We start from the raw sequence: 24,887 nt of genomic DNA, 5'->3' as shown, positions 1-24,887 counted from the left end.
GTTTGATGTTGGTTTTCTGCTTTGTTTAAGTGTTTCTCTTCGCTTTTTTCCTTCTTGTTGTCTGATAAACATGCGCTGACATGCCCTGACCTGTTCTGTCATGCTTTCCTTCTACATGTAGTTTTTTTTCTTTTTGACTAGGAACATTCTCGTCTTGTTGATAGTGCTGCCTTGAATGGGAGTAAGGCTGTGCTTAATAATTTTGCTACTCGTTTAGTTCAGAGAGTAGTCGCAAGGGGAACAGGTGTGTGGCTTTATTCAGGAGGAACAAAGCGTCATTATTCAGTTATCTGCCTGGCTCTCGGATGGGATGGACATGTCTCGATTAGCTCGTTGTATGTAGCCATTGACGGTGTTAAAATATTTTGTTCTTTTGCGAGTCTCATTTAGTAAGACTTTGGGAATGAAATGCTTAATTCCTACAAATCACCTCTCATGTTTTATGTTTGCTATGCAATCGTTATAGTAGAATAAAGGAAATAATCTTGGGAAAGCGATTCAATAAGTAACAGGTCCCCTGTCTACAGCGTACGCGTCCTTCAGCCACGTAGCTGCATGCTTGGGTCATGCCGCGGCTCTATTGTTTCAGGTGGTCCTTGTCCAGTTGAGCATTAGTGGAAAAAACAGTGTAGCCCTGAGACAATAAGCTGACGTCACGACCTATAAGCAAGGCCTGCAGGGGGCGCAAGGATTCACTTCTGTCTTGGACATTGGCGGGTGTGGACGCGTTAATTCTGTTCCTAGCAATTGTGTGGCCGTTAGTGGAAAAGCGTAGCCTCGGTGGGATTCAGTTTACCTCTGACGGGGTACGGATGTATGGTTCATCACTGGTGAATGGTGTGTGCTTCCGTGGACGGATGTACAACGAGGACGTTATGAATAAGTGGAGTGTGTGTGTGTTTGCCACTTTGTTTCAGTGTTTTTCTGTTTTTGCTTTCCTTTATTGTCTAGCAGTCGTGCAATTTTTCCTCTCGTGACAGGGCTCCTGACGTGCACAGGCCTGCATGCCTTGCTTTGTTGATGCACTGTAGTTTTCTTTTTTGACAAGAAAGATCATTCTTGTCTTAACGATGACGATAGTGCTTCCACACCCTTGATCTGGATGTGAGTAGCACTGCCACGATTCTTAATAATTTTGCGATTAAATTAGTTTGTAAATTAACCGCAAGTGGGATAGACGTGACTTTTTTCAGGAGGAAGAAAGTATCATTATTCAGTTCTCCGCGAGACTCTTAGATGGAACGGACCCATGGTTCTGCGCTCCTTGTTAACCATGCTCTGTGTTCATCTTTTGTGTACCTAGTCCATGTTATTAGCCACTGATGGTGTTAGGATATTTTGTTCTTTTGCGAGTCGCATTTACTAAGTCATTGGGATAAGAATGCTTGCTATGATCAGTTTTCATGCATGGTGCTCTTCTGCAGTAGGTTTTCTATGCAACCGTTATAGCATTATAAAGGAAATAATCTTGGGATAGTGATTCAATAAATAACAGGTCCCCTGTCTAGAGTGTACGCGTCCTTGAGCCACGCAGGTGCATGCATGCATGGGTGATGACGTCATGCCGTGGTTCTATTGTTTCAGGTGGACCTTGTTCAGTTGAGCATTAGTGAAAAAAACAGTGTAGCCCTGAGACAATAGGATGACATCACGACCAATGAGCAAAGCCTGCAGAGGGCACAAGGATTCACTTCTCTCTTGGACACTGTCGGGTGTGGACGCGCTAATTCTGTTCCTAGCAATTGCGTCGGCTGTTAGTGGAAGAGCGTAGCTTCGGTCCGTTTGCCTTTGATGGGGTATGGGTGTGTGGTTCGTCACTGGTGAATGGTGGATTTTGTGTCGAGGGGATTTACAATGATGGAATGCAGTGTAAGTGTTTGATGACGGTGAGTGTCTTTTGCCACTGTGTTCAAGTGTTTGCTTTCCTCTGTTGCCCAGCGCTCGTGCGATTTGTCCTGACGTGTCCTGACATTCCCCGACCTGCATGCTTTCCTTTGTTGATGCTCTCTATTTTTTATTTTTTTTTACAAGAAAGATTCTTGTTGATCGTTCTTGTCTTGACGATGACGCTAGTGCTGCCCTGAATGGGAATAGCGCTAGAACAATTCTTAATAATTTTCGATTAAATTAGTTCAGAAAGTAACCGCAAGAGGGACAGATGCATTACTTTATAGAGGAGTAAAAAGCATTACAATTCAGTTCTGTGCCTGGCTGTCGGATAGAAAGGTCGTATCGTTCTGCGCTCCCCGTGACTCCTGTTGTGGTGGGCTGAGTTGTTGTGTAACTAATTCTTTCGCCAACTTTGTCCCCCTTTTTGCGATTTTCATGCCCGTGCATGTCGGGCGCTGGTTGCTGTTGTCTAGGCATCCCCGCAATTTTCTATCTTCTTCTGCCTTGGAAACGAGAGTAGAGCTGTCGTGATTCTTAATAATTTTGCCATGAAATTAGTTGAGAAAGTAACCGCTAAGGGGGTTGCTGATGCATAATTTTATATAAGAAAAAAAAAGCATTACCAGTCAGTTCTGTGCCTGGCTGTCGGGTGGAGCAGTCGCATCGTTCTGCACTCGCCGTAACTCCTGTTGTGGTGGGCTGCTTTGCTTCTGTGCCTGATTCTCTTTGTTGATAGCTATTGATGGTTAGCATATTTACTCTTGCTTTCCTTGCTTCTGTGCTTCGTCAGCGGCGGTTCCGGACCGCTTTCTTCAAGATGGCCGTCGTTGGTCTTCAACTAAACTCCTTCTCTCCACTCTATTTCTATCTTTTTATTTTATTTTCTACCTATTTTTTATTTTTTATCAGCTCAAGTAGTCGGCAACTCACACTGTGGTCTGGACACGTCTTAGATGCTCCCCAATTAGTGTAATGACTCACTGAATTATCCTAATTACTGTAGGGGTCCCAAATTGTTCTAATTGCTAATTAATGGCGTCCAGGCCTCTGTGTGAGTTTCCGGATACTTGAGCTGATCATATGCTACTGACAAAGTGTATTCAGATATGAGATCTGCCAGCACAGGACTTAAACTTGGTTTTCAGAATCTGAGCTCCCTGTTGTTTCGGAAAGGAGGAAGCTCACATCCTGAGGGTCAGTCGGAGTGCACCAAGGGATATTAATTTGCTTTTGCCATGCTATACATGCCACAGTGATGTGACATGTACAAAAGCAAATTAATCTCCCTTCGTGAACCCGACTGACCCTCAGGATCTGAGCTTCCCCTTTCTGAAATAACACAACATCAGCAGTACGTAGACTGGTAGAAATCCAGCGAACCAGTATAAGGCAGTATAAAGGGAATTGCCTCAAGACGAGAGCCGCTGATATTTCTCCTAGGCACCGTCCGGATCATTGGCATGGTATTTAAAGGGTTACCTAACCCTTTAAATACCATGCCAATGATAAGGATGGTGCCCAGAAGAAGAACAGTCTCTGTTCGAAATATCAGCCTCTCGTCCTGAGGCAATTCCTTCAAACATCAGCAGTAGTATCGCCAAATAATTATGCTTCTACAAGATATGCTGCATCATACCACGTTTACACAGCTGTTATATCAGGATCTCGAGGTGCTGGTGTGGAACAGCTGATATCACCAAAGGATGCCGGTTGCACACTTTTATCTGTGCTCGTCTCTGCATACCCTAAGAACGACTGACACTATGTTGGAGGGGTGCTAGAAGGTGGGAGGCTTGCCCTACTTGGCATCAGGAAGTGGGTCTGAGTACCAGCAAGGCAAGGTTGCAATCAGTTGTGGGTTTCTGAAAAGTGTAACTGTATCGTAATGTGGCATCAATTCATGATAAAATGACACTATAATACTATTTGGATGAGTCACATTCTACAGCGGAGATGTTGCCTTATGCTGTCTACTCTTTAGGCAGCGATAATCCAATATTGCTCTGAACAAGAAATATTATTTCATGCTAACAAGGTAGTACTATTTATGCTCTGTGCCATACATGGAACCCCATTCAATTTGAAGCAGTTTTTATTGTTAAAAAAAGTTACCTCTAATCTCATCAACTGATTTTATTCGATAAATAAGATCAAGTGCCCCTAGCTAAAATTAATGAACTTATTCTGCACAGATTTGAACCAGTGGGTGTGTTCCAAGTGTGCGCATACAACATTTTACGTTTCACGGAAATCTTAACTGCAAAAGCGTCATGCAGTACTACTGAGTGCGCAGGTTGGAGCAGCTATATATCTTTCTCGCATGGTTTGTGGCTGAGCCCCTGCTCATTTTATTGTTTTACGACGGGCCGTACATCATAGCTGGCACACACGAATTCCGTGAAAGCGTCGTCGTAGCACCATATCTTCAAATCATTATAGCTCATTGAGGCTGCGAAAGAAATGGCAATGGCATGCTGAGTAGTTGCCTTTGTTCAGTGGATATCAGCACGGCGTCAACTCAAACGCTTTCTTTTTTACTGGAATCCCTACGCGCATTCGCTTAATGTCAGTGGACCTGAAGACGTCGTCCGAAAAATGCGAAGAACAGGCGCGTTGTTTTTCTCGTAGGTCAGGGTTTGACAGGAAATTGCATCTTCCCACTTTCGCTTTGTCTCGCGGTCCCTTGGCTGTGAAACACCTCTGGGTCAGCTGTGGGCGTCTTCATATAACCAGGACTGTAACAACTTGCACCGCCTGACATGATCACTTTAGAGCTTCCAGACGTGAAAGAAATGTCAGCGAATTTCCCATTATTCACAAGTGTCGAAAGCAGAGCAGACGAACTTGAAGACAATAACAACACGGTCGACTGCTCCCAGCCAGCGCAGCCCTCTGGTTCGATTAGATAAATACGTCACGTTGATGTCGGTCCCGCTGGAACCTCCGCGGCTGCGGAGGCGGCTCTGATCTTTAAAATTTGTTTATTTAATATCTAAGCAGTTCCCATGTCATGAAAATTGGTCAAATAGACCAATGAACGATACCGAACATTATGGTATCAATTTGATAGACCCGTTTCCGGATGCGACTGTCACTTTAAGTCGACTTGCTTAGATTTCATGTGAATGTCGCCACTCTCAACGTTCGAACGGCTCCAACGTGCGTTGCATACGATGGTAACAAAGAAGGTGGAGACTGAAGAGCAACTTTGGAAGTAAATTATTTATCTCCAATACACACGTGAATCTCGAGCAAGCCAGTACAGATAGAGCATCTGATGCAATCCCAGATAATTTTCTGCAGCAGTAACGTATTGACATGTACATGGCCAGTTAGCTTGTCCCTATTCGTCAACGTTCCACTTGAGGCGTAAGGTCAACGAATGGGAAGGATATTGAGCACGTTTAATATATATGCACAGAGCAGTCTGCCAGACATTAGCCACACTCAGGCCAATGCATGTTTGCCATTGACCTAACTTAGCAAATTGCTGAAGAAATTGAGCAAAGTTAAACGTTTACATTGTGCAGAATTTGGGGGCGGCACTGCGTCGTCACAATTAGGCTGGTTCACAGTAGGCGTCACCGGTACTGCAGTTTTGCTAATGAAAGGCTCCTACCTCATTTCATGCAGGAAAGCCTCTTCCACTTAGACCGTTGGTGTGCAGCTACAAGCTGGACATGAATAAAGATTACCCCTATCCTCCCGACGGACTCTGCGACTTCCTTTTTCACACATTTGGTGTGTTACCTGAAGGCTTCAACTACAACGAATATGAGGAAGTTACTGACGACGACAGAGCCTTATTTGATAAATTTAAGGATGAGGCCATGAAGTCGAAGATAACTTTGTTTGGCATTGACATCTACGACCAGTAAGTTTATTATTAATTGTTATTAAATTATCACCAAATTGCCTTTAAAGGAGCTATGAACTGTACCAAGCTAGCCCGCCGAATCTGTCGGCTCGAAACGGCGATTTAAACTTGTTATCTGTGACACATTTTGTATAGATCAATCTGATAGGTGCGTAACTTTGACACATAGCACGCATGGCATTGGTGACAAACCGTATAATATATGACTCTCCTAGCCAACCATCTTCCCGAATGACGACGTTCTCGCCCATGATTTGTTGATAACGAGAGGCGGAGCCTATTATGCACGTGCCTATTATGTACGGCTACAAAATGGGCTCCGCCTCCCATTTTGAACAAATCAGAGACGAGAACGTTGTCATTCGGATGATGGTTGGCCAGGAGCGTTCCATGTAGTGAAGTTTATTTTTAAGACTGTAAAACAGAACGTTATGTGTATACCTCCGCGTTGGCATCTGATACAATTCTTCAGATGACATAACTATATGGATAGCGGAATCAGGACGGCGGTGCATCTACTCGCCCGTATAACAAAAAACAGTGCGTTTTTGTATTAACACTGCACACGTTATGAAGGCGAAATATTGAACAATAAAATGTAAATAGAATTACGAAGCGTAGAAGAACAGTATTACGCCTCTTACACCCGAAACTAAATATATGCAGATAGGAGTTCTTACCTCCTTTAAGACGGGGATAATCGAAATCATTTATTGTGCATCCTGTCGCAGCTTTGTTTCTCGAATAGCATGGTAGAATAAGTGATCGCTTGCTCTCGTTACAGTTTTGAGAACAATTCTATTCTGACATTAAACACAGATGAAGGCAAAGCTGCACTGAGAGGACTTTGGGACTACAAAATAGTGCATTACGCTTGTCTCGATTTTTTTATTTTCGCTCTTGGGGATCACTTCGCTATGAAGATCGGCATGCTAGCAAAGGTAAATACATCGAAACCGTGTTGTACACATTGACTCCAAAAGAGGAGTAAACGGCTTGTCCCATAGTGAACACCTCTAGAGGAGTGTTTTAGCACTTCCACAAGGAGTAAACATATACTCCTCCTGGGTTGTAAGTGATATACTCCTTCGACGGAGTTCTGTAGCACACATAATATACCAAATGAGGAGCGAAATACGAAATACCGAACGAGAGAAGTGCAATACGTCAGTTTGGCTCCAGAGCAGAACGAATGTGAACTGTTACACACATTTATTAACGTGGGCTTGCTAAAGAGGCTAGGCTTGTAGAAGTATAAATAAAGTAGCACGTAAGTGGGGTGTTCCCAACACACAGTTGCCAACATTCCAAAAAAGTGTCTCTTTATTTATAAGAATAGTGAGGCGGGGCCGTCACGAAGTTTCATCACGAAATCATACGCTACGATGACACAGAAATTATGCAATGATTAGTGAAGATGTGCGATGTTACAAACCATGCTCAGAGAGGTCTCCTTGCACACCAATGCATATCTGACATCATCTTGTAACGGCTCTGGCCGCGCCCAGAACCTCTGCTCGCGTGAGACTCTCGCAGGCCGATTTTATTTTTCGCTGTAGGTTGGCAGGCGACCGAGGTTGAGTACGATAAACAATATGCTTTCGGCATCCCCAAAAATAAAAAATCTAAGGGCGTCAGGTCAGGAGACAGCGCGGGCCACTGCACAGGTCTTAGGCCGTTGGGGATTTTCCAGGAAAGTGGCTGTCCAGAAACTGTCGCGTCTTGTGGAAAGCTTGAGCCGGTGCGCCGTCCTGCTGAAAATACATCAGTTTCCTTCTTCGAGAGGCAATTTTTAAATCAAAGCAAGAACTACACGTTCAGGAACATTGCTGACATAGCGCATTCCGTTCAAGTTTTCGTTGTAAAATAGCGGCCCAATTATCGTTCCATCGAAAATCCCTACCCACATGCAAAATGACCACTGGTATTGGCTTCTTGTTGATCTCACCCAGTGCGGATTACTGGTGCTCCACATGGTGCGCATTATGCGTGTTCACCTCGGCATTTCTCCTGAAGTGGGCCACGTCAGACCACAATACCTTATCAGCGAAGTTGAGGAAGTTACTCTCCATGTTGAGGAAATGGTTTCAAAACTCGAGTCGTTTTGGGAAATCAGGAGGCGAAAGACACTGGTCTTGCTGACATGGTACGCCCGGTACCTCTGCGCACGAAGTATTCTTCAAGCACTTGCTCTCGACGTCCCTGCTTTCCGTGCGAGCTGCCGAACGGTAATTGGGGGTCACTGGCGACATTTGCTAGTGCGCGCGAGGCAGAGCCACTGCCGGGAGACGTTACGGGATGGGCCCGCTTCCTCTTGCCAGAGGAAAATTGTCCACTTCAGGCCAAGCGCTGGTAGACGCGCCTATGGTCCTGGAGGACGGGATGTTGTCAGAAGTAAACACTTCCACGTACTTTTGCGGTGGCTCTCCAAAATTCATCCCAGAAGCTCCCAAAGCCAATATCATGTTAGCTTTTTCTTTGTTGGTGAAAACGGAGCTTGCCATGTTGCAAGCGTTTCGAAATGACATGGGACGAGAACACTAAGGTCGGCGAATCGTATCTCAAGCAGCAGGCCAATATTGGTCCAATATTGGACCCATATGGGCTGCCAAAATTGCCAATATTGGTCCAGTATGGGCTGCCCATATTGGCAAGCCCATTTTGTGCCAATATTGCTAATATTTCTGCAATAACGCCAACGGGGAGACCGTGTAATAATATAGCATTATCCGGTTTAATATTCACGACTCATATTACTTCTCTCTTCATTTTGCTTTTTCTTTTCTGCAGATATCATTGATCCATGTTGCATACAATAACGAAAACAACACTGCACCGCCCCAAAAACTAAGAACAGGTGCTACGCCCGTCTTCCCTTATGAAAAAACCTTGCTATGGACTTGCTATAGAAAAACAAGTTCTATAGACAACTAATAGACAGTATATTGACTTCCTTTGGACTGGCCTTTTTCCTTCCTTTTTCTTTTCTTTAGATATTTGGTGCAGACTTTCTATAGACATATTTTCAATAGAAAAGCTATTGACCAGCATGCTTTAGACATCCTATAGACTTCTTTGCAACTTTTGTTATGGCAAAGCAATCAGTAAATGAGACAACACAAATGCAGGTATCTATTGCACTTGTCCGTAATTTATTGTTCCTGTACACATTACTTCATTTTGGCAAGCATGGTCGCCAAGCTCCCCTTTATTCGCACAGAATCTGTACTTGTCCGCTGACACGCATAGCCTGCAAAGAAAAAAAGAAATTGAACAGGGCTGCTCTAAAATGCCAAGAGGTATTCATGAATGCACTGACAAGAGTAAATTCATTGTTTCTTCCGTATACAATGATGGTGTTCTCACGTCACATAGACAAAGATTCTCTTTCATAAGAAAACTGGGGAAATATGTATGTTACAGATTAGGCATGTTTATAAATGTGGCATGGTATCAGTAATTATAGCAAGCATGAATGTCCACAAGCATTATGGACTTTAGTGGCAGTGCTGCTTTGACGAACGGCATGACGCCAGATGAAAGGGTGACATCGAGAGGTAGGGCAAGCAGACACAAGTGCCTGAACGTTTGCATTTTCCCATCTTTTTTAATAGAACACAGAAAAGCGCTGCACTTTCTGCCTCATGTTTCATTTTACAATTTTGCAATTCAAGCTGCATATTTCTGCAACTAAATATTAATTATGATGAAGGACCTGTTAACACTTGCAATCATTACTGACACTGAACTGCCTTTGATCATATTCCTCTGCAACAAGCACTCATGTGCATGCTCAGTCATGCTCAATGTGGCAAATGAGTTGAGCAGAAGCAAGCTAACTGAGGGCTGAGTATTGAGTGAACATATAAAGAGCAGAACAGGGAGTTAGTGAGCATATGAAGAGGTGAGCATGAGCGAGTCAACGAAGAGGTGAGTTCAAATTGAGTGAGCATATACAGAGCTGAGCAGGGAGTGAGTGAGCTTGAGTGAGCATATGGAGACCAGTACAGAGAGAGAGTGCGCAAACACAGCTGAGTAAATGTAGAGCTGTAGTAGTAGCAAGAACCTGTGGACTATATACTGTGTGAACCATGTAGATCAGCCGGATGAATTATACCACTATAAGTGGATCTAATAATCGTAATAGTTGATTGAGATTCTCGATATTGTGTCACATTTGTAGCATAACAGTGTGGGCTTAAGAGTGGTCTTATGGTCAAAGCACTTGCAGCTGCTATATGAGGAACGTGATACGCTTGACAAAATTCACTCATGAGTATGCTCACTGATGCTCAATGCGATAAATGAGTTGAGCATGAGTGGGCAAATGGGCGACCGAACTGGGAGTGAGAAAACAAGGAAATTAGCTTTGGACAAGTCAACAAGAGTGAGCAGTAGTCGCAAGTGCCGACTTGTGCCTTTGAGTAGGTCCCATCGAGTATAGAAAAGAGAAATGAAAAAAAAAATCTTACATAACACATGTCCCTATGTATGTATGTACTATGAAGCATTTGCTCTTATACCGTACTGTTGCAAAAACCTACAGTGTCATATGAGAAACGGACACAAGGAAATATGTTCAGTATTCAAACATGTAGACAATACAGTATACATACCTATGGCGGCATTGACCCTGTTTTGATCCAGCGCTGGCTTTTGCGGTTTGTCCTTGTGCGCATTGCACCTGGCCCCGTGAAGCGTTCTCCCAAGCAGCTCATCGGGGCGAAACACCACCCGCAGCAGGGACCTTGCCAGTCTAGAAATTACGGCAACAAAAGCATATGATTTGCAAGATGAAAGGAACACAAAAAACAGCGAAAGTTAACAGTACTTTGTTCCGTCTCCCCTGGAGCCAGCCTCCACTCTGTGCAGGATACCGGCATCCACAAGGACACCAAGTCCTATGTCAATCTGAAAAGGAGTAGCACTTCAGTGAAAAAAAAAAAAATATATATATATAAATAAACAGACGCAGCAACCAAGGTGTCAACCAAATTGTGGCGGTAATATCCCTGAGTCATTTAAGCTAATCAAAACACATGAAACATAAAACAACAGTTTCGTGACACTTACCTTAGGAGCCTGTACAACAGTGGATGCTTGCTCCTGGCTCTTTTCCAAACGCTCTGCATGGAATTTGGTAGAATAATAATGATCATGATGAGCATCAGGGTGCCTACTAAATTGTAGCCTCTAGCTTCGCTGAGTTTTCCAGGTTTTCACCGACTATTTCAAATGAATTCCCTGACCGAAAACCAAAGAGAATCTGGCGCCTGCTGGTACGTTTTGTTACAAATCCATCGAACACACTAAGGCCTTGTTTCACAAGATAAAAATTCTTTAGTTGGCAGTTCAGTGTGGTGTCCTCGTCTTTTTTGTGTTCCGTTCTCGTCTTTTCCTGCACTGAGGGTTTCATAGTTTTTAACTACATTAGACGTAAGATGTGAAACAGTGATTACGTTCACAAAACATGCACAAATGAAGTTTACTTTGGTGTAGATCACTGATTATAGATTTCTGAACAAAATTTGTTTGCTTCGCTTGCATGTGAGTCGAGGCATGCAATTAAGGAATCTCTGCAGCCGTAAAACATGGGTAAACGGTTTGTATTACACATTACTAACACCTGCAAAATTCATATTCATCCACCCATATGCTTGTTGCTTTTTCCACACAAACGCTTCATGCTTGATAGAAGTGAAATGTGGAATTCCCTCATTGCGTACACAAAATCTGTTCACACCTAGTGTCATTTGCTGGGCGTAACTACTTATTGTTTTGAAGTAAAATTTGTTAATGTATGGACGTGTACAACATATCTGGCCTGAGCTCTGTCATGTACCATGATCGTTACCTGTGCCTGAATGGCACGTCGTTCCGAGGAACTTTGAAATCACTTGCACTGAGCCTTCAGTAAAATATCTCACTTGTGCACTTCCAAAGCGTTGTCTCTATGCGAAGATCTAAAATGCACAGGTGACAAGTCGTTGCAAAGCAACATATGCGCTCTGCCTGCATGTATGCTCATCACAGTGAAGAAGTTTTTCTCCAATATGGAGGGATAAGCTATACTGAGACTGATTTCCATAAGCACAAGTATGCTGTTTCCACTGTGGTGAACCATCATACCAATATACGCTTAGTGTAGGCTACTCGTTTTGGTGCCGGAAGAGGGCAGCCTACTCACCAGTGTACTGTGAGAGTTCGTCACTGCTGTACCGTAGAAATGAGCTGCTTGAGTAATCACGATAGAGGAAAAGAGGAAGCATCAAGAAATTGATATATAACGTTTTGGTACACGTCTTCTGTTTTTTTTTTTTTTGCTATGCCTTTCCCTTTGGTCAATGGATGCTACACATCAGGAGTATGCCATCGAGGTGTGGTCCACATTTGGTGATCTTTGGACGCCTGCATTTATCAATTAGGTTTTACCCTTACCAGTATTGTAATTAGCTCCTTTGCAAATATATCAAAAACATTTCAGAAAGATTTTGGCTCAACACGTAGTTTCAGATGTGCCTGCATGTGATAGATATGTTTAACGCCAAAACTCGCAACCAGGAAACCGAAACTGTCATTCTAGCTTGTGCATGCGTTAAAATGCGAGCGTTACAGCAATCGCTAAGTATCTCAAGGACAACATGGGTTAGCTATTACTAATTGTTACCCGTTTACTGCATCAGTTTTCAATAAATTCGTTTGTTTAAGCAATATGACAGAAACAAAGCAGCGGCATTTTGTGCCGCCGTAGCATGCGAACTTCGGGTTTCCGGGTCTGGCAACTGGGTTCCACAAGATGACAGCCTCCGCTGTTTGACGCTGATTTAACGGCAGCTTGACCCACCTGCTTTCGGCTGTAGTTCGGGTCACACAGACTCATGGTGTGCGTCACATGTCACGTGAGGAGGGAAAGAGAGAGCAGGGGATGGGGCGGGTAATGGCGGGAAGACCAAAGACGGTGAGGTCAGATTGGTATGTGCCCGGCGGCAGAACTGTTTGCAAGTAGGGCAAATTATGCAATTTCTTTGGAAGTTCTAACTTCAAAAGAGGAATTAAGAACAGTTATATATAGGCAGCCCGTCAGACTGAGAACAGGATAAACATTCCTCCAAATGTTCAGTTGAAACAGCACTTCCAGCAAGTCATGAAATATTACTTACGGCGTTGCCTGTGTACCGTTGTCGGAGGCGTATTGCCTATTATGGCTTCTCGAATTCAGCATTATTTATTCGATGCATGGCGATTTTCACATTTATTTTACTTCACAAAATAGTATAGATTATCATAGCTATGTGTAACTTTTCTACGTGTTTCCTCTCATATTAACCTCCTCTGTGAAGTAGGGTAGGGTCCTGTGGCTACCAGCGGTAAACATCCCATGTCAGCATAACTTCTCTGTCATTTATTGTTGTTGTATGTGTTTCCGAATTTCGAGAAATATATATTAACAAGAACATATAGAAACTCTTTCATTAAATAGAATGCATTAATCATATATTGCTCTCAGTCTATTCTTTTGCTATTTTCTTTTATTTTATGTTTCCAGCGATTCGACCGCACACTCGAATCACACATCGATTTGAATCACACATCACAGGCTCTGCATCACAGGGGCAAGCAGTTGTGCTTGCTCACACGTGTCGCACTTAGTCTAAATTGTATTATGCTGCAGTTGTCCGGGTGTTAAGGTGACGTGAAAGAAGACGAAAGTTCAGGGAGTTCAGAAGAGTCCTTTTGCGATTTGTAGTTGTTGATCGCAAAATTTTCCGAAGTTCAGCAGTAGGCGCTTGTGTTGCCGTTTGGCAAACCCTGATTCCCATCTTGCGTTTCCTCCCCCTTTTTTTTTCTTTGGTCATGTAGATACCCCCCCCCCCCCCCCCCCCACACACACACCATCTTGCCTGCGAAGAAATGACTAGTGAACGAGTTACTCTTCTTCTTGCAATCGCTAGAATGATATGCTTGGTTTAACAAACGAACCAAAGCTTTCCTTGCCGTATGAATTATTTTGTGTGCCAGATACCCATCAGTGTCGCCGATCGGCGTCCCTATGCTGGCCGAGGCAGCGCCAGTGCCATGTATTACGGCTCTGGCACGGGAAAGCGGTGAAGAAATTCAGACACTTCCCAGTTTCTCTCGAGAGGAGGAACGACCTGAATGCCCTCAGTGTGGCGAACCCCTGTCGGCTTTACAGAAACTCATCTCATCTCATGTCCATCCAGCAAGGGTATGCAGAACTACGCGTAAAACGCATTTACCTAAGCTACGAGCACATTAACCCATCCCTCCGCAGCTTGAAGAATCCCCAGCGGCCAGCGCGCGGGCAAAAGCGACCTTCTCACGTGACATGTGACGTTCGCAGAGAGGCGGAGCCCGTGTGACTCGAACTACAGCCGAAAAGAGTGTCCCCAATATCTGATGTGCTCGTTCAAATTAGTGAACATTAGGGACTCGTTCGAAAGATTCGTTCATGAATCATTGAGTCAGTGGGTCATACTAGTTTTCTATGCGGAGCCTCTACCGTAGCCACTGAGGCTCGAAGTAGGTAGGCACCGGGGGACTGGCTTAAGTTTTCTCAGTATTGATCCTAACTAAATACATGGAAAACACCTCTGCCACCTCACATACTAGCCAGAAAGGGCCTTTCCGGTATACCTGACAAATAGCTTTTTGATTTTTTTTATTCTGAAGACTTGCACCTATACGACGTCCGCCACAAAGATCGATATCGACGGGACGCGCCGTAGTGAACCAACGCTAAGATTCCAAAGGGGACTAGCAAGAACAACGCAATTGTACGCAAGGAGTCGCGGACAACCGAAGAACCCATGAACCAGTGCGCCGTTTGAGAGCAAACGATTCTGTTGCTCTTCGATTCAGCTCGCGAGTGAACGGTTCTCCCGGTTCTCCTACTCCTTCGATTCAGTTAAGTTCTCAGACGTTCTTCGATAACCGGCCCCCCGGCTTTACGACTCGCTTCGGTGATAGAGCTCTCCGATTCATCCCAGATCGTGGGGCTCGGCTAATCACAAACCAGTAAGCTCTCCGCGTGGCCAATCGAGCTCGTGGCCTGTCATATTCAAGCTTCGGAGGAATGCCGACAGATGGCGCCCGCACCGGAATAGTTGAGTGGTTGAGTGTTGATTCATTCGACCGCCGGAAACGGTGGAAACACTATCTGGAGCGGGAAGTAAGCTCGAGCGCCGGTGGCTTTCGATTCTTACTGACAGGTCGCAGTGAGTCTCGCTGTTTCCCATAGACTAAGTTTATTGATTTCGAAAGAAAAGTGCTGCACCGATCCATCACCAGTTCTTAAATGCATGCGAGGTCCATGGCGAAAAGAATGCGAGAGGATTGCACTGCTTGAACTAGTTCAAGGGGTCAGGCAAAAAGAATAGACTTACTATGAAGGGGACCAAAAAGGAAATATGAAAGCGATTTTGCGTGACCAAAGAAAGCCCTGCCGAGACGCAAAGACGAATACAAGCAAAAAACAGTAATACGGAGGAGAGAGATACGCCAGTGGTGGTCGCCCAGAGGCTTTAGCAAATCTGGCGACTAGGGGGCGTAGACTGCGCAATGCGATTCCGTTTAGTTACATACTTGCATTTCGGCGAAATCTGTTAGGGTCACGGACACTATACACTGCCGGCCAACCGTGTTTGTGGATACTTCATTGTCTCAGGGTAGTTTCATTTCTAATCGACCAGGGGGCGCCGGTGACCTTTTCATTTTCTTCAGGAAAAAAAAAAAGTTATTCCTAATCCAAAAAGAAGCACGAGTTCTGCGTAATCCGTTTTGTGTACGTTTTGCATTTACTGTTTGCACTGTTCGATCAAGGCACGGGAAAAGTATTTGCGCCGTAAATAAATAAAATAAGCAGAAATTCTATGCCAAAGAGCGGTGTCCAAGGCATGTCTACATAACAAACAAAATTGATGATGGTCTTTTTGAGAAAAACGGTCCTGAAAAAGCGATTTTCCGGCACCCCTTCGCGATTATGGCGTCACTGTAGACGGGTAGCTGAAGGTATGAGTAGTAAGTACTGGACTCTCACAGTGCACAACGCTCAACTGTCCTGAATACGATTTAATTAGCAATTAGAGCTAATTGGGACCCCCCACATTAATCAGCACCCTCCAGGGAGCCACCACACTAATTGGGGAACGTCTAACTCGTGTCCAGACCAGCTGAGCGTTGTGCACTACGGGAGTCCATAAGAAATAAAAAAATAGGCAGAAAATAAAGTAAAAAGATAGAAATAGAGTGGAGAGAAACAATTTATTCGAAAATAAACGATGCCGCGGCGAAGAAGCCGCTCCGCAACACCCGAGTGACCAGCGCCCGCCATGTTGGTAGTTGGCACCCAGCAGTTGCAGAGATCGATGACAGGTGGCCACTTAGTTGCAAGGCATCACACCAGATGGCGCCACCATCATAGCTCTAGACGGGAAAGACAGAGAACAAGATACTAGCGGCAGGTAAAAATGGCAGCAGTGCTAAACAAGTCTAAACATGCGAGAAAAGGCTTAACACGAGCGCGGTCAAATCACTCGCTGGTCACCGCTAAACACGGCAAACATACGAGGAAAAAGGCTTATGGGGGCGATCGCTTAGGCCTAACCACAACGTCACAACACTACGCAGCTAACACAAGGCGGGAACCACTGGGCACACATCGCTAAACATGCGTCAACACGAACAAAAGGCTTGCTCACCGCAAAACAAGTCTAAACATGCGGGAAAAGGCTTAACACGAGCGTGGTCAAATCACTCGTTGGTCACCGCTAAACACGGCAAACATACGAGAAAAGGAGTGCGTCAAATCACTCACCTTTTCCCCCGCGGCGACTGCTCATCAGCCAGGCAGAAACTGAGCGAGCGCGGGGAACACACGTCTGCTCTCGACGACAGCCAGCCAGAAACTGAGCGAGCGCGGGGAGCGCACGTCTGCTTTCCACGACAGCCAGAGAGAAACTGACTGAGGAGACGCGCAGCGGCAGCTATTGATGCGCGGACGGGCCTCTGCTCCACCCGTCGCGCAGGGCGCGCGCGCGCTCCTAGCGCCGTCTGCGCCGCCCGCGGGTGTTTTCGGTTTCGGCTCTCTGCTGCGCGCGCTCGCGCTCTCCTAGCGGCGACGGGTGGCTTCTGAGTTTCGGTTCCACTCTCGTTTCTTTGCGCGCGCGCGCGTTTATCTGTATAAAGGCAGCGCGCTCCGCGCTCACGTCATCACTACGTGAAGATGTTCAGCTACCACTCGTTACAAAATTGTTCCTGCACCCACGCTTCTTGGGAAGAAGTGGAGAAGGAATGTTTCAACAGCGAAAGTCCCCGCAACGAGCTCGTCATCACTGCTTTTCGCTACGTGATAGACATGGTAGGCTTTGGCAACATAGGAGAGATCTCGCTGGGGCCGCTGCAGGAGATGGTGCGTTGGATCTACGCCCGTTACAAGAACGTCTGCATAACGGTTCCTGACGGACCCCTAGGACTGATGAGCGAATTTGTGAGCTTGTCCAACGCAGAATTCAACTACATCGCTGCAGACATCATGGACCTTCTCGCTCGTGCCATCGCTCTTATTAAGCACGCCCTGCGGAAGCAGCGACATTTGCAAGCAGTCTACATCGCCAATTTGGTCATTGATTTATTGAAATACCGATTGGTTATTGACATGCAACGCATTAAACAGTCCGAATAACTTTGACGAGACTCTGTGTGTTCTTTCACTGAAGCATCTTTATTGAATACAAACAAAAGAGTTGGTCAATAGATGCCTGCACCCTCTCTCCCTTGTCTGATCATCTCGTAATGCTGCGTTCGTGAGATCAGACGTGCCAGAAAAGGGGAATCTCCATCGCAGCGCCGTCATTGCGCGGGTCACTGCACCAGCACGATGACAGAATGGTAATTCTTTTCGTACACCCATTCCGCTACCACACTGCCACGATGACCCGTGCTTCTCCTGTCTGCGAGAGAGAGAGAGAGAGAAGCATGTCTCGACTAGAACTTTTATTCTCGATTACATGCGCGTGCAGCTCTTTGTTCCACGGTTACTCGATGCCTTGCGTCGACAGTCTCGGGCTCTCTTCCGGGTTTTCCGGTGCTGCACAAAGAGGGAGCACTATCGTAATGCGATACGCGTCAAAACACTAGGAAAGCTTACCGTATTCGCAGCTCCCATAAGGGAAGGAGTGTACGGCATCCACGAGATAGCGTTTGTCGTCGTAGGGGACCAAGCTCTTCTTGAGTCTCGAAATGGTGTACATCGTTTGCTTTATACTCTGGATGGTGCACTGCTTCTGAGAGACCGCCTTTTCATTGAATAGAGAATCTCGGTACACTTCGTGCAATAAATGTTTCCTCACCACGTCTTTCTTAACTCCTTTCGCTCTCGCGATCTGTTTGTATGTCCCAGCCAAGAGAATGCTGTACATTTTCGCTCGGATGGCTACGACTTCCTGAATAACTCCGCCCCCCGTCTCGTCTTTGAAGTACCCCATCTGATTCGCGTGCTCGTCGTTGAAAAGTGGGTGGTCCGGCGGATAGGAAGACAGATCTAACTCACTCTCAATCTTCATCAGCTGCTCTTCCAGGCTTTCACACGTGAGAGAAAAAATTATGCTGTCCGTGTCGCTATAGATCAATTGCACTGGACATGTCAAGCGAGAAAAGAGCGACTCGTAGACGAAGCTGTACATTCGGACTTTGGATATCTCAAGAATGGCAAAGCCCACGTAAAGGGGGTGCGTGCATTTGATGCGGCGTTGTTTCATCTCGTACAAGATGCACTTGTCACTCAGAATGTGAAAATGCTGACTGTCGACGGAGCTAGCTTTTCGGAGCGCACTTTCTTTGTCGTAGGCTAGGGCATACTTTTTCATGCGTCTCACATTTTGTATCGACTTACCGAACGTACTGTTCGACATGGTTTTGTACAGAAGTCGCTCGAATTTCGTGCTCGCGGCATTCCTCAACGCGACGTTTCTCTGCACGAAGGTTCGCAAAAAGTTGTCTTGGCGGAATGAGAGGATGCTGTGAACACGTTTTATTTTCATGCCCAACCTCACGTACAGAGCGAGCAATGCATAATGAACGACGTAGCGTTCTTTGTCGTAGCACGTCAGCAAGAGTTTCGTTGTGGAAGGGGCGTTCAGCGCCAACGCATCTTTCAGGTGGCGTTGGTAGGGGGAGAGTTCGTTCTCGTCCACGCACCTGTGTTCGGGTGCCAGGGGAAAATCCCTGGTGAGCGCGTGCAGTTCTTCAGGATATGACAAGTCTACCACGTAGACGTAACCCACTTCCGAATCGTGAGGAATGTTGAGAAAATTGATCTCGCTCCACCTCGAAGGATCGACCCACTCAAAACCACCTGTCGGGAGATGGAAAGTCATCGCGTACGGGTACAAACTGTTCACGTCGAGGTACTGGATAAAAGTCTTTTCTTGCTGGGGATCGTAATCGTCACACCCCTCGTGATTAGCCCGACAGTATCTGTGGAAGCTGTTACAAATGCCTCCCCTGATTCCCTTCTCGATTGTTTCGTACATCTCGCGATCGCTCATGAGCTCGAGTTTGACTTTGGTGAGCTTCAGAGCGCTGCTCCACGCGTAACTGGCGAGGGACACTGTGCGTAGGATATCTAACCTATCCGTCTCTAGCGCAATCTTCCTGAAATACAGTACGACGTCGCAGAGCTGACAGGCGTCGAGCGTGACGTAGAGACGCGTGTAACCGCCGAGGTTCTTACATTCGAACAATTCGAAAATCTCGAGGGCGTACTGATAGTCCTCGTCCGTGATCTCTTGGTCGTTCAGGTCACTTTTGAAAGCTTCCTTTGGCGGTAGTGCGGGCAAATTGTACGCTTCGAAACTGTCGACGAAGGTGTACGGGTAAATGCCTTTCCTGAGAAGGCGTCGGAAACGGTCACCATACATTTGACGGGTACAATGAAACGCGCTTCTCGCCACCGCTGGCGAGCAGGGTTCCACCAGGTTCGACAAGGAGAGGTTGAAAAACTGCGTGGTATCGCGGAAATGGAGATCGCCAATGTTGAACCCTCTTATCTTTTCCGAGCTCGAAGCTAAGATCCACGGCTCGCCCAGATTTAGAACGTGCATGTGGCGGAGAAGGGAGCTCAAATCGTACTGCAGGTTGTGCACGCACACGACGAGTTCTTTGGTGTTACGACACGTAAGGTTACACGTATCACACAGCGTCGCGACAAAATTCGAAGAACCGGGCTCTACGAAGCTGGGTGTGGTCGTGATGCGATACCTTCCGCGTATGTCGGTTAAATTCGATTCCACAAAATTCGCAGTGTGTAGCGCTCGCGTGCCGAAAGTGGTCTTCCATACTCATGACCAACGGCGCAGGGACAACTGTTCAACCTATCGATTTGATCGCTAAATCGCTTGAGCGAGAGCAAGCATTTCTCTGCCGCGTTGGGTCCCAAATAGCCATCTACGCCCATTATTTTCCCGTCCCAACTTCTCACTACAACGATGCAGTACGAGCTCATCCTGTGCACACTCACGGCGTCCTTCACGAGCGCGTCCTTTTCCAAAACGCTCTCCGTGTCCAACACCGCGAAATAGGGATAGGGATGCATGTACTGTATCTTGTTGAAGGAGACACTCTCCCCCGCTTTTGGCATTTCGAGAATCACTTCGTTTACGTCTCGACACAGACGTTCGTGTTGCTGCAATGCCTCTCTCGTTCCGTAACCGGACGTGCATTTCTCGCAATAAAAGTAGTCACTTCGTCCCATGAAAGTGCTAAATTTTCGGATCCCATAGAAATGCTCCTTAACCTCGAGCAAGTGGACTTTATCTTTATAGAGCGTACAGGGAACCCGTCCTGTTGTTATCGAACTCGTCTGCTCGTCGAACACGTAGATGTACACGGAGATTTTGTTTTTTCTCTCCCACAGGGAAATGTCTTCGTAAGTGACTGGGAAGCAGGGCGGCCAGTACGTTACGCGCGTCTCCGGATTCGAAGGATTCATGTACTTGCGGTATCTAACATAATCGTTTGGGTTGTTTCTCAACGGATGCAAGAGTGCCAGCACGCTATACTTGAAACACTCGTTTTCGTGATTCGGTGGAAGTTTGACGTTTGTGAGAGTCTTTCGTTTTCTTTTTAGCAGCTCGGGAAGCTCGATCGTGCACCCAATCCGCTTCGGTTTTAAGCGCGTTAGTTTTAAGTCGACACATTGGACGTCGTTCGAGGTGAAACCAGACCCTTCTCTCGCATAGTTTTCAACGCGTTGCGAGGATTCTGCGATAGCAGCATTTATCGCGCCTTCGATTTCTTGACGGTTATGAACCACTCTCATGTGAAGGTTCACGTGAAGGAGATGAGAAGTCAACCCGTCGGCTCCGTCCTTAATCATGAGCGCTTTCGAGCACAGACAAAATTTGAAAGGCATGGGATATGCTTCGAGGACGCGCGTGATTACTGGAGCTATGCTCGGTAGATAGAGTCGCAAATCGTCGACGTTGTCATCGTGCGGGGAACAGAGAAGCGTGTACCTAGTAGCCGTTCCGTCAAATGCCTCGTCTGTGACAAAGAAAGGAAGGAATCGTCTCTCCGTGACGGAGGGATGATTCTCTACGACGTGTTCTCTAATTCAACGATTCTACGACCCTGGACAGGCTCAGCTTCGTTTCGAAATTCTGGGCTTGCATCTGGTGATTCATCTCTAACCCTACCAGACAGAGGAATGAAATCTGCATACGACTGATCCCCTTCCCACATGAGCAATTCGTCTGCATTGTCATGTCCATCTAGGGGTTCGTCGTCGTCGTCCGTTTCATTTATTACGAAAGGTGGACTACTGACTCTGTCGTCGTCGTCTGAAAGGACGACTGGGCTGTTACCGAGATTCTCTATTCTAGCTTCGTGCTCTCTTTCTACGGCCACGAGCATGGCATCGATGGGGTCGTACTGACATACGAGACAGCGCGGCACTGCGGTCAAACAAAATCAGTACGAGATTCCCCCTCACGAAACAATGCTCACTTTTCCCTTCAGTTGAGGAACGCTTGAGATTGATGATGATGATGATGAGAGAGGATGGGATGAGTCCCTGTGTGTGTTCAGTATCATGCGGTGACAGCGGCTATCGGTTCCTGAAAAACAATGTCATACATAGAATACACTCTCACAGCAGAGACGGTCAACTTACATTTTGCTCCACGTCGTGGATGGATGGATGCCCCTCGTGGGCTTCCTGTCAATCGTCGTAGAACCAGCGCACCTTTTATAGTCGCTACACCGCTGACCTCCTCCTCGCACTGCGACGGTGTCGTCTGTACTTTGACTACCCCGCCTTCCGTCTTTCGCGCCTTTTTGCGATGTCGCATATGACAATGATACCATCGACGTTGAATAAAACATTACACTAATTTTCTAGCTAACACTCTGGGCCGACTTGTATATGACGATGAGAAGACCCAGAGTGGGATTCGAACCCAGGATCCTTCTACACTGGGCACGACACACTAACCAGCAGTCTAATTCGTACTGCGTGACGTTTTTCGTATTGCGGGGTTCGTGTCTACACACGTCACAACATGTTCAAACACGTCCAAACATGTTCAGACATGTTCAGTGACGTCACAACATGTTCAAACACGTCCAAACATGTTCAGACACGTTCAATGACGTCATAGAGAGGGTGAGAGGAACGAGTGTGTCCAGGGCGACTTCGACGGTTCGCCGCCCGTGTCCGAACATGTTCAAACACGTCTTAACATGTCCAAACACGTTCAATGACGTCATAGAGAGTGAGAGGAAAAGCTTTACTATAAATGACGAAGCGAACGTTCGATCGTCATTCTCGTGCCATCATGATCAGCTTGGTAGATCCTCGTAAGTAATACCCATGACGTCATCATCGTCGAAATGTTTGAAGAGTTTCGTTTCCAGTGTACAACACTTTTGCTGCGCGTGAAGTCGGTTTTTTCCCGCCTCACATATTTCGGGAGATTGGCAGCGCCCGCTTCTTCTGCACCAATTGCGGTGGATTGTGGTCCAAAGGTACGCTTCCTCGTTATTTTTTAATACGTTCTATAACCAGTCACATTTTTTTCAGAGCAAAAGCATTGGACGGACCGATTGATTCGCCCGTTTCTCGGCTGTCGGACGGTACCGTTCGACGTACGTTGCGAAGGACTTCGACTATTGAAGGAAGATGGAGAAGATGGACCATCAGTGTCACTCTGTGACTGAAGAAGATTGTACGTGTGTGTGTTTGAGATATAAAAACACGCGTTTCTCACACTCCTTTCGTTGCAGATTACGAATGGCTACTGACGGGAGATCTACCTCTGGTCCTAACCTTCAAGCCTCCTCCGAAGACCTTCTTTTTGCGAATCGGCGATCAACTGACTACCTGTCGCTGCGGTGGACTCTGGTCGAGAAACCCCAGCCATTGGTTAGACTCGAGCCTTCGTCCGTATTTGGGCTGTCTTCCCGGCTACGAAACCAAAGCTGGAGCCTAATTCATGTGTAACGAGAAATAAAAAAAGGTTGTCTACTCTCATTCCGTCTCAGTCATGACGCCCGAGCAGAGGTTTGCCACCTTTGTGCAAACGCGAATGTATCGGGACTTGCTGCGATTACGCGATTATATTCACGGCGATAGCTGCGAGGGAGACTTTCGCTCGATTCTCAAGACGATACCCTTACGTCTGTTCACCGTCAGTGGGAAGATTGCAAAGAAAATGAAGCGTTTCGTAGATTACAAGCTCGAGCTGTTGGAAAAGTATAGACGAGGAGAGACAGTCGACCCGTGTCTCATCAACGCGGGTTTCAACCGACCTATCGTCCGTCGCTACTGGCTTCTCCACACATCCCTCGACGTCACGGTGCAGACCGGCGACGACGAGCGTCGGGTCAGCACGTTGGAAGATCGTCTCGCAAGCGTCTTGTGTATGTCGTGAAAAAATAAATAGTCTATTTTTACGAAACGAGTTCGCTCACGAGGAGACGTTTTATTGTTTCGTCATTCTCTTCGAGGTTACAGGAAAACATGGATACACAATTTTTCAAGCTGTAGCGTTTCGACATGCGCGTGGCTACGTAGATACAAAAAAGCCCGCAGTAAGGCGAAAAAGGCGATTGAATACACTTGTCGTTATACTCGTCCACTGCAGGTAAAGTCCTTCGAAGGTTTGCTTCGATGGGGGGAAGTCCGTAGCTGTCGAAAAACACGGCAGACCCGTCGTAGTTTTTCAGGTAGAGCACCCAGTGCTGCCCGCGCCTTCTTCGCTCTTCCGTATTGATGATTAAATAGCCGGGCTTGCGTAAAACGAAGGCTTCGTCGGAAGCGCAAATGCCTCTCAGCATGGAGGAAGCGAGGGGGTTCAGGGACACGAGTTCCAAGATGTCGCTCTCGTACATCTTTTCTATGGGAAGGTGACCGTACGGTCCTTGTCGACGCACATGAGCTTGGGACACTCGGAAATCAAGAGGACGGTGACCGCGTGTGGAAGGGCTTTAGCGAAGCGTAATTGCAGGCGAACGTTTCCTTTTCGCCACTCGTTCAAATGCGAAGGAGAAGAACACTTGTCCACGTCCAAGTTGAAGTAGAGAAGGAACCCGTTCGTTTTAAATCGCTCGTAGCTATACTTGAAATGTTTCTCTCCCAGTTCTTGCAAGAAGTTAAAGTAGGGAATTTTGACGAGGTCGTTCTGAAAGTCGTACTCGGCTCGCACTTGCTGGCCGTCCACGGAGAGCATCGAATGAGACAGGTCGTAATGGCGGAATTTGTAGGGGTTCGATTGGATGTCGCCGAGAAAGTCGGACGTGGCGAGCAGGGCGACGCATAATTTGGAAGGTACCCTTTCGGGGTAAACGTTTTCAAAGTGAGCGTCCAAGCTCCCGGCACTCAAGCTCCGCACCTTGGTTTCCAATCCGCGTAACACGTAGATGGCCGGCGTGGTCTGAAGCCGCCGCTCGTATTCCAAAAACAGGGAAGGTGCCAGCGTCACCTTTTTCAAGTGTAACGTCATTTCTTTAATGTCCACCTCGTAATTGTACGTTTTCTTGTCGTTGGGGACCGATACGAGTTTAAATTCGTCGTTGTTTAATAGGAAAACGACGCGAATTTCGA

The 24,887-nt window shown here is 46.4% G+C and overlaps 1 protein-coding gene across 2 annotated transcripts in view; it reads left to right on the top strand.

Moving 5' to 3' along the window:
- The window catches only part of LOC135373811 (uncharacterized), a 120,195-nt gene that overhangs the window by 23,931 nt on the left and 71,377 nt on the right, over positions 1-24,887 (top strand). For both annotated transcript variants that reach the window (XM_064606878.1, XM_064606877.1), the window contains exons 3-4: positions 5,524-5,764; positions 6,552-6,708. In XM_064606878.1, the coding sequence (XP_064462948.1) occupies positions 5,524-5,764; positions 6,552-6,708 (398 nt within the window). The remainder of the gene's footprint in view (positions 1-5,523; positions 5,765-6,551; positions 6,709-24,887) is intronic.

This window comes from Ornithodoros turicata, unplaced genomic scaffold, assembly GCF_037126465.1.
Source record: "Ornithodoros turicata isolate Travis unplaced genomic scaffold, ASM3712646v1 Chromosome32, whole genome shotgun sequence".
NCBI classification, from domain to species: domain Eukaryota; kingdom Metazoa; phylum Arthropoda; class Arachnida; order Ixodida; family Argasidae; genus Ornithodoros; species Ornithodoros turicata.
Note: the sequence above shows the minus strand (reverse complement) of the source record. Positions and strands in the feature narration are given on the sequence as shown.